At 42.2% G+C, this 13,851-nt stretch overlaps 1 protein-coding gene across 3 annotated transcripts in view; it reads right to left on the bottom strand.

Annotated features, from left to right (window-relative positions):
* The window catches only part of LOC306703265 (uncharacterized protein), a 92,303-nt gene that overhangs the window by 5,697 nt on the left and 72,755 nt on the right, over nt 1-13,851 (bottom strand). The window contains exons 36-51 of one of the 3 annotated variants that reach the window (XM_079169177.1): nt 12,984-13,037; nt 12,835-12,888; nt 12,332-12,376; nt 11,498-11,530; nt 11,291-11,335; nt 10,322-10,348; nt 9,137-9,190; nt 8,307-8,351; nt 7,929-7,973; nt 7,769-7,831; nt 7,292-7,327; nt 5,772-5,816; nt 5,122-5,265; nt 4,077-4,143; nt 3,850-3,987; nt 605-682 (exon numbers count right to left, since the gene is read on the bottom strand). In XM_079169177.1, coding sequence (XP_079025303.1) covers nt 605-682; nt 3,850-3,987; nt 4,077-4,143; nt 5,122-5,265; nt 5,772-5,816; nt 7,292-7,327; nt 7,769-7,831; nt 7,929-7,973; nt 8,307-8,351; nt 9,137-9,190; nt 10,322-10,348; nt 11,291-11,335; nt 11,498-11,530; nt 12,332-12,376; nt 12,835-12,888; nt 12,984-13,037 — 973 coding nt within the window. Of the gene's footprint in view, nt 1-604; nt 683-3,303; nt 3,532-3,849; nt 3,988-4,076; nt 4,144-5,121; nt 5,266-5,771; nt 5,817-7,291; nt 7,328-7,768; nt 7,832-7,928; nt 7,974-8,306; nt 8,352-9,136; nt 9,191-10,321; nt 10,349-11,290; nt 11,336-11,497; nt 11,531-12,331; nt 12,377-12,834; nt 12,889-12,983; nt 13,038-13,851 lie in introns of those variants that run through there. The other 2 variants (XM_079169179.1, XM_079169178.1) reach the window with 2 other exon arrangements.

The following is a 13,851-nucleotide window of genomic DNA, read 5'->3' on the forward strand; positions in this document are numbered from 1 at the left end:
TTAGTGGCAGTCCAAAAATATCTTCAAAATCCTTCAAATCATGTTGTCTTTAAACTTTGACTACTGTTAAATCCTAGGTGTAGAATTAAGATTTAAAGCATTCATTTATTTTGTTTGTGCAGCGGGAGGCAGCACAATAGGCTGTGAACACATTGACATATTATAGCAGATACACAGCAGCATTGGCATTCATTTGGTATGTTTCCACCTGATGAAAGTAAGCGCAATATTCTTTTCAGCAGCATATTGCTCCTCCGCGTTCAGCAGAGTCTCCGTGGGTTCAACACAATGAATGACCCTTTTCACTCTACACATATTTGATCCATTGTTAAGCTACACATTAATGGGTGCAGTTTTAAGTAATAGTTGTATTAATAATATATGCAGTTAAGTAAAAACTCGCCAGTGGAAAACAAAAGAGCATGAAACACCAGTCCACCAACATCTTCGCTGATGCATGTTGCTGACTCACAAAATTCTGTTCCACTGTTTTACTCCTTCCATTCTACTTTCTACACGTTTGCTCAACCAATCGATCAAGCCTCTGTTTGACCACATACTTCGAATACACGCATTACATCGTACTAAAGAAGATGCCTCTTACCTGGCGGCCCCATGGATCCCGTGTCTCCTGTTAACCCCAGACCAAGCTGACCTCGTTCTCCTTTTTGACCCCTGTACCCTGAGGACAGACACAAAACTCTGGCTGAGCAAAAACATACATGTAGTAGAAGATGAAGTCGAGCTGTAGGGTGTCATGTTTACGGAGCGTGTTGGCACAATTAGTAAGATTAGTTCAAATGTCAAAACATGTTAAAAGTCAAACTGTCAAGATAAGGATTCTCTTTCGCAACCTTTATATCTGTCCAGGGACTCGAACAGCTTCATTAGCTTTATCGATGATATATCATCGATACGATGGCATGGTTGGGTATCGAGTCTGCACTTTTTGTGAGAAAAGCAGCTAGTTGATGTAGAAACGGGCTATTCTGGATTCCAAGTTTCAATCCCAGACCTCTGAATAATTAAAGACGTACTGATATCCTGTCCAAATGTTAATCAATAAACTAGCCATCTTTAAGTTAGTGTTCCAAGAAGGAGGCGTTGCGAGCTTCTACAGCTTCCCGTCAACAACAGGACCTCAAGCGCACGTCTTTGAATAAGAAAAAAAGAAAAAAGAGCAAAGATGCTTTTTTTTTCAATCGCAGGTCAGATATGTGGGTGACTAAAGGCATTCAGGAAGTAAAACAGATTTTTCCATTCCACAGATGCAGGAAACAGTCACGTCTAGTAATGAAAACTAAACCCAGACGTGTAATTCACTGGATAAAACATGAACATGATCATAAAGCCTTTTGTTCTGTTTGACCACAGGGAACACTAAATCATCTTGGGGTTAAACATGGTGTCTTTATGATGGGGACTGGCTGCTGCATGATAACCTCTCATGTGAAAGAACAAGCAGAGATGAACACAACAACATGCTTAAGGCTGAAGAGAGAAAAAGAAAAGCATTTACACGTATGCAAGACAGGCCAACAAGTGCATTGATTGTAACAATATGCTCACAAACATGTCATTCAAAGGCTTTCTCACTCCATGCAAAGCCTGGGAGTCTTTAGAGCAGCATACAAGTAAGAATTTGAGGGGCTGTGAAAATATTTCCCCATGAGGCACTTAAAGTAATGGAGTCTCAGGACCAGCGGTTGCATAGAGTGCATCAGAAACATTGACAGGAGTATCAAGCATCGCAGCGCCCGGCCCAAAGGGGAAACGCTCCAACGCTTACGTGTCAGAGAAAATCTAAGAAAAAAAAAGGCTTATGAATGCTCCGAAACCGAGTTTCAAAGAGAGAGGGTCTGGCCACACATTGCCACGATAATGAGACTTCTTTCAACACTCACAGAGCTTGGGGCATTCATTCAGGGAAGAGACGATCCATGGAGAAAATAGCCCTGTACCTTAAGCAAAAAAATGCTGAATAGCACACAGGGCAATAAGGTTGGGTGGCACGCTGGATATGTGCACTCTGATAAATCGAAAATGCCACCCTGGGTCTGCACTTGGTAGAAACCAATTGTTTTCTTGGGGGCACTAATGGACAAAATATGTTAATAGAAAATAATATTGCCACAGAGTGGTTTTCCATGCTTGATTGATAGGATTGCAGTCCTGCACCTGTTGTACACTGTTGTAAATAGCATTAACAGAAACATCTAAATATTCATGCTATGCCTTACAAAAGAGATGCTGCTCCATCAAAGACCAATTACTGTGGCATATTTACTGATATTTTCCAGCACAAAGCAGAGATTATAGCCTGATATAATAACAGACACTTGGTTTCAGTCAGTAATAATAAATATACAGAATGCACTGAAATACAAAATTAAAAATGAAATGTTAAAAACAACAAAATGCTGAATTAATGAAATGCACTTAAAACACCATAGCTAACAGTGAGTTTTGTCATTACGCTCTCAAAAAATAAAAGATGAATAGAATGACAAATGAGCACCCAATTACAACACAGGGGAGGGGAAAAAAACAAAACAAAAATAAATTATGCTCTTCAGCATGCGTCCTTATGGGTATTCTCTAACAGCTTGAGACTTTCAGCCATGTGAAAATCACACCATGAGGAAAAAAGAAAGAATTCAACAGAGGGGTTATTTTTCTCCATAAACAATTCATTTTGCCGTATTGGAGAACAAGTCAAGTTGGATATTCCTGACGAGCACAGTCTCCAGCAGAGGATGACGAGAAATAATGAGGAAATATTACCCCAAACTCTCTCCCCAGCTGAGTGGAGGCACAAGTCAACAAAGAAAAAATTAAGAAGTTGTTGAATTTTAGATTTATCAAGGGGAGAAAAAAACTTTCCTTTTTTGTTTTCAATAAATATTTATTGCAAAGCTGCATTAAGAATCACCTATAAAACACTCTTTGGAAGCATTAAAAAAAACAAGCTAAACAAAAAGACGTGTAATGCAAATGGCATTAACACAGCACACATATTCATAGTCGAGTAGTTGCCTACTTTAACTGCATTATTCATGACGAAAGCAGCATTTTATATTATAGCAGTGGGTTAAAAATGTAAATGGTCTTGAATAATGTGAGGTAGATACAAAGAGAAAGGCCAATGCAGTGGTGCTTTGATCGGCAACAACACGTAACACACTCCTCCTCTTCAAAAGTTAAAGACATCGTAGTTCTGCTTGCGGACACAATACAATTCTAAGCAAGTATGAGGTATAAAGCCTGACCAGCAAACCGTTAGTGCTGAATGAGCAGTCGGATAAAGAACGTCCACCCTCTTTCCTGACTATGCTCCTTTTCTACTTTAGAAGCTTTCTTTCCTGGAGTGAGGTATCAATACTGGGCCTCTTTCCTGTCCACATTGATAATACTGTCTCTTATTCACAGTCAATTCTTCGTTTGTCTTCATATTTCCAAGAGAGCCGCTGTGCACCACACTCCTGGCCTTTCCTCTGCTGCCCGCCCCTCAGTCTGCAATGATATACGGGTCTAAGCAAGAGAGAAATACCCATGAATCCCTACAAAACACATGTGTCAACCTGTACTGATTCCCCCTTGATTTTATGTACAGGAAAACATCATTTAAGTGATGGATGTTGTGTTTCATGTCAACCTGCAGCTCTGTGTACGCAGTAGTAAATGCTGCCTGCTTTAAATGTGTGTGGTACAGCACATGGTAGTTGGACTAATTGGTGTATTTAACATCAGAGTGTTATTTGTATTTCATATTTTAACGGAAGTGTTCTTTTTTTTCTTCCAGGGTGGTGTTCACATCCAGCAGCTCAGTCTGGCAGCCTGAGCTCTTACCATGAGTACCAGGAGGTCCGGGCTCTCCTGGCGGTCCTGGTAATCCGTCTTTTCCAGGAGGTCCTGGAGGCCCGTGGATTTGTGAAGCCAAGATCCCCGCAGGCGTCTTCTGCTGCGCGGCAGTGCTCGATAGCTTCTCTACAAGGTAAGGAAAATAGAAAATTCCGGTTCAGAATGCAGAAAAAAAACGAAAAACCAGAAAAATGTAATTCGGGAAAATGTTCTACCTTCGAAGACCCTCAGTACTTCGTTTCTGATGAACATTTTGAGTTCTTCCATGAAGCTGGGATCACCCTGTGTGTGCAGTGGAGAAGAATACAAACATCTTTGTTCACAGTGAATTGGCAGCAGAGGAGATACAGAGGAGGCAGCTTTCTCAACTAAGAGACCTCCACTGCAGTTTGAAACCATCTGTGTTGAAAACAATAACAGGGAGGAGAGATCACTCACTCTCACTCTTTTTTGGATTTCATTTCGATAAAGTTTAGTTGTGCCTGATTACTGGTTAAAGTCTGTGCCTATCCCTCAGCTGTTTTGCCTTCCTGGTTTGTGACTCCTGCTTGTTTTCTTGGACTGATTAAAAGGATTGTGGACGCTCAGCTGCTTCTGACTTTGTGCTTTTGGGTTCTGGGAGGAGTAACACTATTCGGCGAAATACTACCTTGCATTATAATATCACATCTGTGCCTCAAATCCAGCTCGGTGTAAAACGGAATCAGTCTGTGCTTAAGATGTCAAATGTAGCTTTTCATACTAGCTCTGTATGCCTCTAAATACATACAAATACATGCTCTGCCACTCAAACATGGTTAACTTTCCAGGGTAACCATGACAAACAAGAGTAGCCGTGCATCTTGAATATTCCCAAACAGTTTCCATCACTGCTGTGAATGTTGTGTAACTGTTGTGATCGCGTAGAGCATGTGTAAAATGTCTGTGACACACGGAGGTGTTTTCACTGCTCCGCAGAGCTCTAGGCACGCCCACGTATCTCTGTCTTTTTTCCTCCGTCTCCATATTCCTCCCTCTCTGACCTTCCGCTGCGCCTGGTTGTGGAGTGGGAAGCGCCGAGCAGAAAGAGAACAGCACCCTCCCTTGCACAGCCTTGTTTGATGTTTCATGCAGAAATCTGTAGCTGCACCATTTTCCATACAGGGAACGAGAACTGAACTAGTTACACGAGCTCAGGAAGGAAGTAGGCTGATAAAGGTTTTAATCATGCGGCGGGGGAATACTCTTGTTATCGGTGGTATCTGCAAATGTACAACTCACCAAGAGGTTTACATTCTCCAAATGTCCTGGGGGGCCAGGATCTCCTTTATGACCGAGTGGTCCGATCTGTCCGATCGGGCCGGAATCTCCCGCGCGACCCCTCTCGCCTTGAACACCTCTTTCTCCAGGAATCCCTGGATCACCCTGCAGTGAAGAAGCCCAGACATCTCTCAGCTTTATATGATGGACGCACTGGCCAAGCCAGTTGAGTTTTGCAGTATAACGACGACAACTGCATTTCCTGGCTGACATAAGCTGCACCACAGTCACTATTTTCCAGCCTGACACAACTGTATCACTTAACATGCTGTGCACACTGGGCCTATTTTTCCTACAGTGTCCAGCCAGTCACCTGTCCTGAGGTTACGTTGCCAACTATAAAGCTAAAAAGCCTCATTTTGCTTTCTCTATTTGCAAAAACGATTACTGCGCGAGTGTGACAGAGCTCTTTAATTTTGCCTCGCAAATACAAAAGGAAACTGCGCCGAGCGTTAAATGCCTTTATCTACTGCTTACGTGCTTGTGGGGATTAGTCGTGTTTGTGCTGAAGTGAGGACTTTCATTACTATTCATCAAAAGCTTTTTTGTGCATTATAGTCTGAGTCATAAGCACAGCTTCTTTTTAGGAAAACAGGAATGATGCTGCTTACACGTTCTCCTTTGGATCCTCTGTCCCCTGTCACACCTGTAGATCCCTTAGAACAAACAGATACACATGTTTTAAGGCATTGTTGGTAAAGGAGTAACAACTAAATCACCCACTACACACAATGCATTGATGTTCAGTAACATGAAGAGGCACACACTCTTAAATTAAATTAAAATCTGTAGCTATATTGAAACCCACCGTATTGGCGTTTTGCTCATATGAACTCTAGAAGTTTCTGTTCTGTTGCCTGAAGAAATAACTAGTAAGCTTTTCCCGACTTGACTTTGAGAAACGTACACATTTCAAATAACTGTGCATTGATTGCTTCTTACTCAGCTCAGGTGTACCGCTTGTATAATATCTCCCTGTACAGTGTTTCACCTTCTGCAATGTCACGGCTTCTCTGCATCACTCCTGTTTTCGTTTTGTGAAACGCCTGCTTCCCCACCAGCTGTCTCTACTGTATGGGGGAGCCGGGAGAGAAAGTACCTGTCCCAGGCTTCATGTCACAACGTCTTGTGTCTTCCAATCCCTCCCTGTCACTCCTCATTGCTTCCCTTTTACCGTGCAGCAATACCCCTGGGAGCATCTTTGTATCAATTTCCTGCTGGATTACAGGAGCCATGCAAAAGACAATCTGGCATGATGTGGTTTTAAAATGGGCATCTCTTTGTGATGCTGTTCTCCCCTGCCTGCTTTAATCTGCAGTACTCTGTATTCCCCAATGCCTGATGGGAGGCTTAAATCTATCATCTTGCCCACTGAAATGTGCTTCCCTGAGCATTATATTAAACCTCAAAGCAGTGTGCAAGGAGTCTGGGTAGAGGAGCAAAGCCACCTGCTAGGGGGCACTGTTGCCCCACCAACAAGTCAGGAGCTATTGCAGAAAGACATGAGGGTAAAGCTGTACAAGGGCTTCATGCAATGCTGATATTTTGGTGGAAGAATATTAATAATAATAAGCAAACAATGAACTGTTGGGGTTGTCATTAAGGTGCAAAAAATTGTGCAAATCAGACAGCAAAACAGCGTAGTACAACCAGTTTGGTATTAGACCGGATAATGTGTTAGTGATGGCTATTCATAGCAGATCTGTCCTGCATACTGTGAGCCCATTCTGTGTGATTCTGTGTAAATAGTGTGTAATATATTTGCTCAGTCACCAAAAAAGCAGACTTTGCTGCAGTATTTGTTTCAATTTTAGCCTGGTTCACTAGGCAGGAAAACGCATATTTAATCTAAGTGTCCACTGCCCTCTATTACAAACATTTTATCATTGCCTGAAAGCATTAACTCTATAATTAGTGTAAAACGTCTAAAAGTCAACATCGCCTTAAATCTGCAGCATTCCATTTAGTTTTTATCATTAAAATCTCAAATATGCAAATCGGTTTAATGCACTCAGGATGCTGTAGCTGGAAGGGGGGGAGGGGATAGAAATCTGCTGTGCCATCTTTCCGCAGCTCGGCTGATGTAAAGCACTTTCTATAAGGGGATTTGCAACGTGTTCGCACAACTCACCTTGTATCCAGGAGTTCCATCTTTTCCTGGTCTCCCCTGCTCAAGGAGTGCAACACAAACAAAGACATTTTATATCAGCTCCCGCCTTCGATTGGATCAGCACTGTTGCACTCCTAGTAATCTCCACAGCTAATGAGATATCTCAACCGAGGGATAATGATCCTGATTGCTGTGCGAACACTGTTCCATTGTGCGCTTACAGGGAAAATTACAGAAACCATCTCTGATGGTAATTACATAGAGGATTGTAATCATCTACAGGACAAGTGGTCGCTAACATACATATTTATCCATATTGTCCTTGAATCAAGCTTCTTCTCTCTCTCTCATATGATGGTAAAACCAACTGTTGATGAAGGAGCAGTGTGTCATTCAAAGCCCTGATGTACTTCCAGCCTGCATTACTGGAAGGTGCTGTTGCAACAGCTAGTCGTGATTTTATAGGGAAAAGCAACAGAATTCATGTAGCATCCTTACAGCAACACCTTGGGGTCCCTCGGGCCCTGGGAATCCTGTCTCTCCGAGCGGCCCCCTCTCACCCTGTTGGAGAACAGAGACAGCCGATGTGTCAGTCTGCGGTGACAAAGGAATGACACGTGGATTGACAGCTCAAAGAGACTTAGACGCTGAGGCTCACCGGCTCTCCTGGGATCCCTGGCTCTCCACGAGTGCCGGGCTTCCCCTGTCAATCACAACATGGGAAGAGAACAGACCGCGTTTGACAGGTCCTCAATGGTGTCCTATATCTACAGCGCCACTACAGCCTCCAGTTTATAATATACCAACCAGTTTACTATAGCTCCACTGGAAATCCACTGAACAGACCACAGGTAAATGTCCGAGTTACTATTCAAAGTATTGTGTTATGGCACTTCTGTTTTGATAGTTGTTATTCTGTGTGCATTGTGAAACATCATCGAATTGTTGCCAGCAGCAGACTTGAACAACCCAGATGATACACCAAGGAGGAAAGTGAGTCGGCATAAATTATAAAAAATAATTTTAAAAAACTTACTGGAGAACCTTGTATCCCAGGTGGACCAAGCAAACCATTATCACCCTGAAGGAAACATTGCAGACGTTTCAGATAAATGACATGAAATACAAAAAAATACACATACATCACTGTCAAGCAGACACATAGATAATGATGTCAGAAACTGCAGAAAACTTCTTCTAATGGTCTTCTTGGGGCTTTCTCACTGTTTGGACAAATGCAATGCAAATAGTCTTTAACACTTAAAAACTCAAGTCTCTACTTCACAAATAGGGAGTTATGATAAACAACCTCCTTATGAACTTCAGTCTTCATATTTCAACAGCAAACACTTTGCATATGTCACACCTTTGACAGTATTCCCCTAAAGGATAAATTACTCTGAATGTCACAGAAGCTGAAACGTTCCACCCCTGAACACACGCAGTCACCCACTGTCAATCAGTGGCAACTTTTCCAAACAAATTTAGATTGAGAAAGTTGCTTGCAGGACTAGCTTTGTAATTGTGCAGATGGTGACCAATATGCAGCTGGTGCTTTGGCTCCAAATTCCTGTGGTTTTACTGCATATCAAGTTCAGATATCTAAAATCTGAAATTCCGTGACTGAATTTCAAACACAGTTATTTTCCCTTACGCCTACTCATAACTACATCAGGAACCTATATTGTGTTTCACTTTCACACTTTCTTTTAATAGTTTTGTAGCTGGATATCTCATTTCAGACATACAATCTTGAAATGCTCTGTAATGAGAAGAAGTACAGAGAAAGCACTTCCCCTCACTATGTAATCAGGTTAAGTCACGGCAGATCATGAAATGCTTATCTGGGCTGATACTGTTGCTTACCTTGGCACCGGGTAGCCCTTCAAGCCCGGGTAATCCCATGGCCCCTGGTTCCCCCTATGAGAGAAAAGCATACCACCTGCTGTGTCAAGACAAAAAAAGTCACTACTGATATCGACTGAGGGCTGGTAGTTTGGCCTCTTCGCGAACAAGAATGATGCTTTTTTTTCTCTGTTTGGTGATGAGCTACTGGGACGTCAATGGAATCATTATGAGGCTGTCAGTAAACATTAAACAAGCACGTACAGATCAAAGCTACATAAAGGCAAGTAAATGAAATTCTGCAGGGCCACATTTCCATCTTGCCTCTTGATATTCTTTGTGACATATTAATACAACTCTTCATGTCTCAATATGAAGATAATCCCAAGAGGACAATACTTCGACCTGAGTGTATTATGTCCTATGACCTATGACGCATGCTGTCACACCTTGTAGGCATTGGACGGGATAAAAAAGAGCCCCCATCTGACAATCAGAGTCAGACTTGCTTTCTGCACTAAAAATAGAGACCCGTTCCTAGTGCTCGAGCAAGTGATGGCCTCTCTCCACCTCATCTTGCTCAAGCTGCCATGGAGAAATGCCATTACACAGAATAGAGGGGCAACCGGTGCTGACATAGACGGATTGTGCAGGTAATTGTCACACATGTAGATTGTCATGAATAAGCGAGTGCGACTAAGGGGAGAGTGGGCCAGCCACAGGATCAGCTGTGAGACAGATTGGGGCAATTCCACCACAGCACTGTAGCCGCTCACACAATTTATTAAAATGTCAAATTAACATCCTGGTGAAAAATCACTGTGCAACAAAACAATAAAAAATGCAATTGGCCCCGTGAGAATAAAGAATTCAAGTTGATGGCGTTGGATTGTTTCCATGTCTGCGTGGAGTGTTTTCAGGCATCAGTATGGGGGGGGGGGGGGGGGGGGTTCATAGGTTCCCACTGGCAAGACAATATGGTACAGCGGTTTCATATTTGCAGGAGACATGATCATTTTTTTCACTGTGTGTTGCAGCTCTATACTGCGAGTGGTTAAGTGTTCAGGCTTGAGGGTTTATTGACTGATGCCGTAGAGAACCACAGAGACATTGATAGAAAGCAACTGGGAACTCAGACCTTTTGGGCAGCCCGAAAAACAAATATTTCATAAAATATATATTCCAGAATGAAAAGCTTCTACTCACTGCAAGTCCTTCGTCTCCTTTGAGACCCTTAGAAAAGAGAGAGAGAGAGAGAAGACAGATTACTCCCGTGAATGCGACAACCGCTACCGTCAAAATCATAAATATAGTCTGAAATGACATGTGGGTACTGTATGTTAGTGTCATCAAAATGGATAGCATTCGTTATTGCTCCTCTTGTCTCACAATTTCTGTCTGTAAATCACGCTTACATGATGTTATATGACACTGCTGAGACTGTGGCCTTTGTCAAGCAAGATTTTAATATGATCAGGATCATATAATCCAGTCTGGCTATCACACAAACACTGGTCGTACATGTTCAGTAAAGCATTTCCGCATTTTATACACAATCGAAACAAGGAGTATTGATACATTTGGCCTCTTGTCCCTCTTAACACTGATGAAGATGCTCTCGGAGCTGTTGGCCTGTAATGGATGCAGTACAGGGAGAAGCTTCCTCAAGATTGAGCTTTGGCTCATGTGCTTTGTGCACTGGGGATATTGAAGTGTCCCATGTTTCCCTCCACCTTTAGTGTTGGTGGATGGATCCCTGCAGGGCCTGTAAATGAATGTCTCCCAGGAGACTGGACGAGATTATAAACTGTCTGATAAGGCGGAGCAGGGGGAGCTGATAAGCAAATCGGGTCACTTGAGTTTGGCAACTGAACTTCTAAGTCCGTTTTACATATCAATGATGTTGTGTGTCCTGGGGCAGGTCAGAAACACCTGTTTGACAGTCAGGAAGCCTCTTGGCCTTCACCAAACACCAGCTCTCAATGAACATGATTGACTGTGAGAGGGACTCAGTAGTCGAAAAAAATAACACTGGAGGGCTGGTCGAGGTATTTGTCATTCAGCTCTCCCAGGTTCTGCGGCTCATACAGTACCTACGTGCCTGTGTGTGCTTGTGACTCTCCCACAGTACATTGTAAAAGGATTTGCTTCAGGCATAACAATGATTATGCTTACCGGAGCACCGGGAGCTCCAGGGGGTCCTAAAATAGCTCCACCGCTCTGAAAAGACATTGTTTTAATGTTATGACTATATATTTTACAATGTGGGTCAAACACAAGCGCAGACTCTTTGCTGCCGATTTGATTGAAGGCGCTGTGACGTGCACACAACGGATCGCAACGACATTATCGCTGAGTTGAAGTCATTTGAAAAGTCTTTACCTGGACCTTGTACAGACCGCTCATCCCATTGCCCTCCACATAGGAAAACATGAGAAAAAGAAAGCGTTTCAGAAACACAAAAGAGCACAGTGATTAAGAGTAATCCGGGTATGAGAACCAGGCAATCGCGTCTTCTTGGGTAGTATTAGAACATAAAGGAATGTTTTTCCCATGATAGATTGGTAGAGGGCAGGTCTTGTAAATGCAGAAGGAGTCAAGGTTCTCATTTAGAAGCAAGCGGATGCCTGTGCCCTTTTCAGGCCACTGAGCCATCCCCTGTCCTCCCGGACTGCAGTTTATGAGACCAGGGTGTGGGGGGGGGTGGGGGGGGGGCATGGAAGGTTCAAGGGGACGGCTGATGAATTATAGATTTGTCTTAAGAAGTGCTTACTCACTGGCCTTTTAAAGGGTACGAGCAAGATTCAATGCCAGTGAGCAGGTCGCCACAATTTCGTCATATTTGTGGCTGTTTGTCAGTTATGTGTTTCTTGTAACACTAAATACTGTTAGACTGAGCAAAATATAAGTGCAAAGTTGGTTATTTCTGTCGGAATAGTTGCCAAGGCAAGGTTTTGGCTCTGACCTTCACTTGATGGGAAAAGAAGATCTTTCGCATAGCGCTGAGAAAAGCAGGATGATTAAATGCTTTCAATGTGCCAGCTGTGTTGAATGAATGGCTTTAAGTCTGTAAACCTTAAAAATGAAGATGGTTAAATGTGAAGAAAAATAACAATACAATGTATTTAAGTGAACATGTACGGCGACATAGAATCTATGACCTTAACAGAGGGTTTAAGACTTGTTATCACCATCTGGCTCTAGGGAGGAACTTACCGGAGGCCCCGGAAGCCCGGGTTGGCCCGTGGGTCCTTCATTTCCCTACCAAACACAAACCAGAGGAATTGTTAAACATGTGGAAATGGAAATGATTATCAAGCACAGCACCCTGCTAATATAATCTAATGATAAGGAACCTCATTTCCCAACTCTGACAAAAAAAAAACATCTTAGATTCCTTTAAGTTTTCACTCACTTTGATGCATAATAGCAATAATTAAAAGCCTTGAATTATCTGGTTACATTTTTTTCATTTTACCAATCACTCTTTACTTATTAAAGTTATACTTGTTACTAATTACTTATACCCCCCGCAAAAAAAAGTTTCATTATTACAGGCTTTGAGCCACGGATACTTGCAATGCAAAATAGCAAACATACAGTTTTGAATCAGTCGTAAGAGTACACGTTCATCCACTGTATATTGTTTATAAAGCCACGTAAGACATACACACTACCTACATTATATAGATAAATGCTTGAATATTAAAACACCTTACTCTTTCTCCTTTGCCTCCTAGTTGACCCATTGGCCCAGGTCTACCCATAAGCCCCTGCAAACAGAACAGCATCCTTTTTTTAAGCATTTGAGATACAGTCAACATAAAAAAGGTACTTTGTGTTATGAAATAATGAAAGAGATTCTTACTGGGGCCCCTGTGCGACCGGTCACACCAGGAAGTCCTGGTACTCCAGGAGTTGCCTGGAAGGTCACAAAGTGGATCACCATTTTGTAAAATGATGTTGAAACAGAATATTTGCATTCATATTTTACAGCAACACTGGACTTACAGTATATCTCCTTGACTCATTTCAAAACATTATGGAGAACTACAGCTGTAGGAGAACTCATCGTGCTCTATTCTCTGTTTGTGCCTCACACCTGTTCAGGATGTTGACTTGTATTGCAAAGACAAGATCTACTTCATTGTGAACACAAAGCGGCGCACAATTTCACAGATGCGTTCTCATGTGTGCAAAGCAAAACAGACAGTCGGTCCATTTGTAATATTTCCATATATAGCGAAATAGATGATGTGGGCATCTGGATCTGTTGTATTACTGGCTGTTCCCTACAGACTAAAGCAGGTACTGTAAACCTAGAGGCTAAAGTATAATGTAATGGCCCATGTCTTATCCAATTTCTAGATGCCTGGAACAGCTTTCTAGGAATCCATTAGTGACAGAAATCACAGAAATAATACTGCACACAGTGATTGCAACTAAACTGTAGGGCATAAATGCTGAAACTTTTATATTCACTGCAACAACTGCTGGGATTATGTTCACACTGTTTTCTCTTTATAGCGTCATCGAACATGTAGAAGCTGTGAAACACTCCATCGTCTACATGCAGCATCTGTACACATTTGTTCAGATAAGGCAATTCTGTATTGTTTGATGTATTTTATAGATGGCCTTGCACATGTTTCTCTCAATGATTTCCTTTATCGTTGAAAAAAAAAAAAAACCCTTTCACCAGGGATATAAAACGTGTTTTATTAAGCCTATAAAAT

Source organism: Pholis gunnellus, assembly GCF_910591455.1.
Source record: "Pholis gunnellus genome assembly, chromosome: 11".
Classification (NCBI taxonomy): Eukaryota; Metazoa; Chordata; class Actinopteri; order Perciformes; family Pholidae; genus Pholis; species Pholis gunnellus.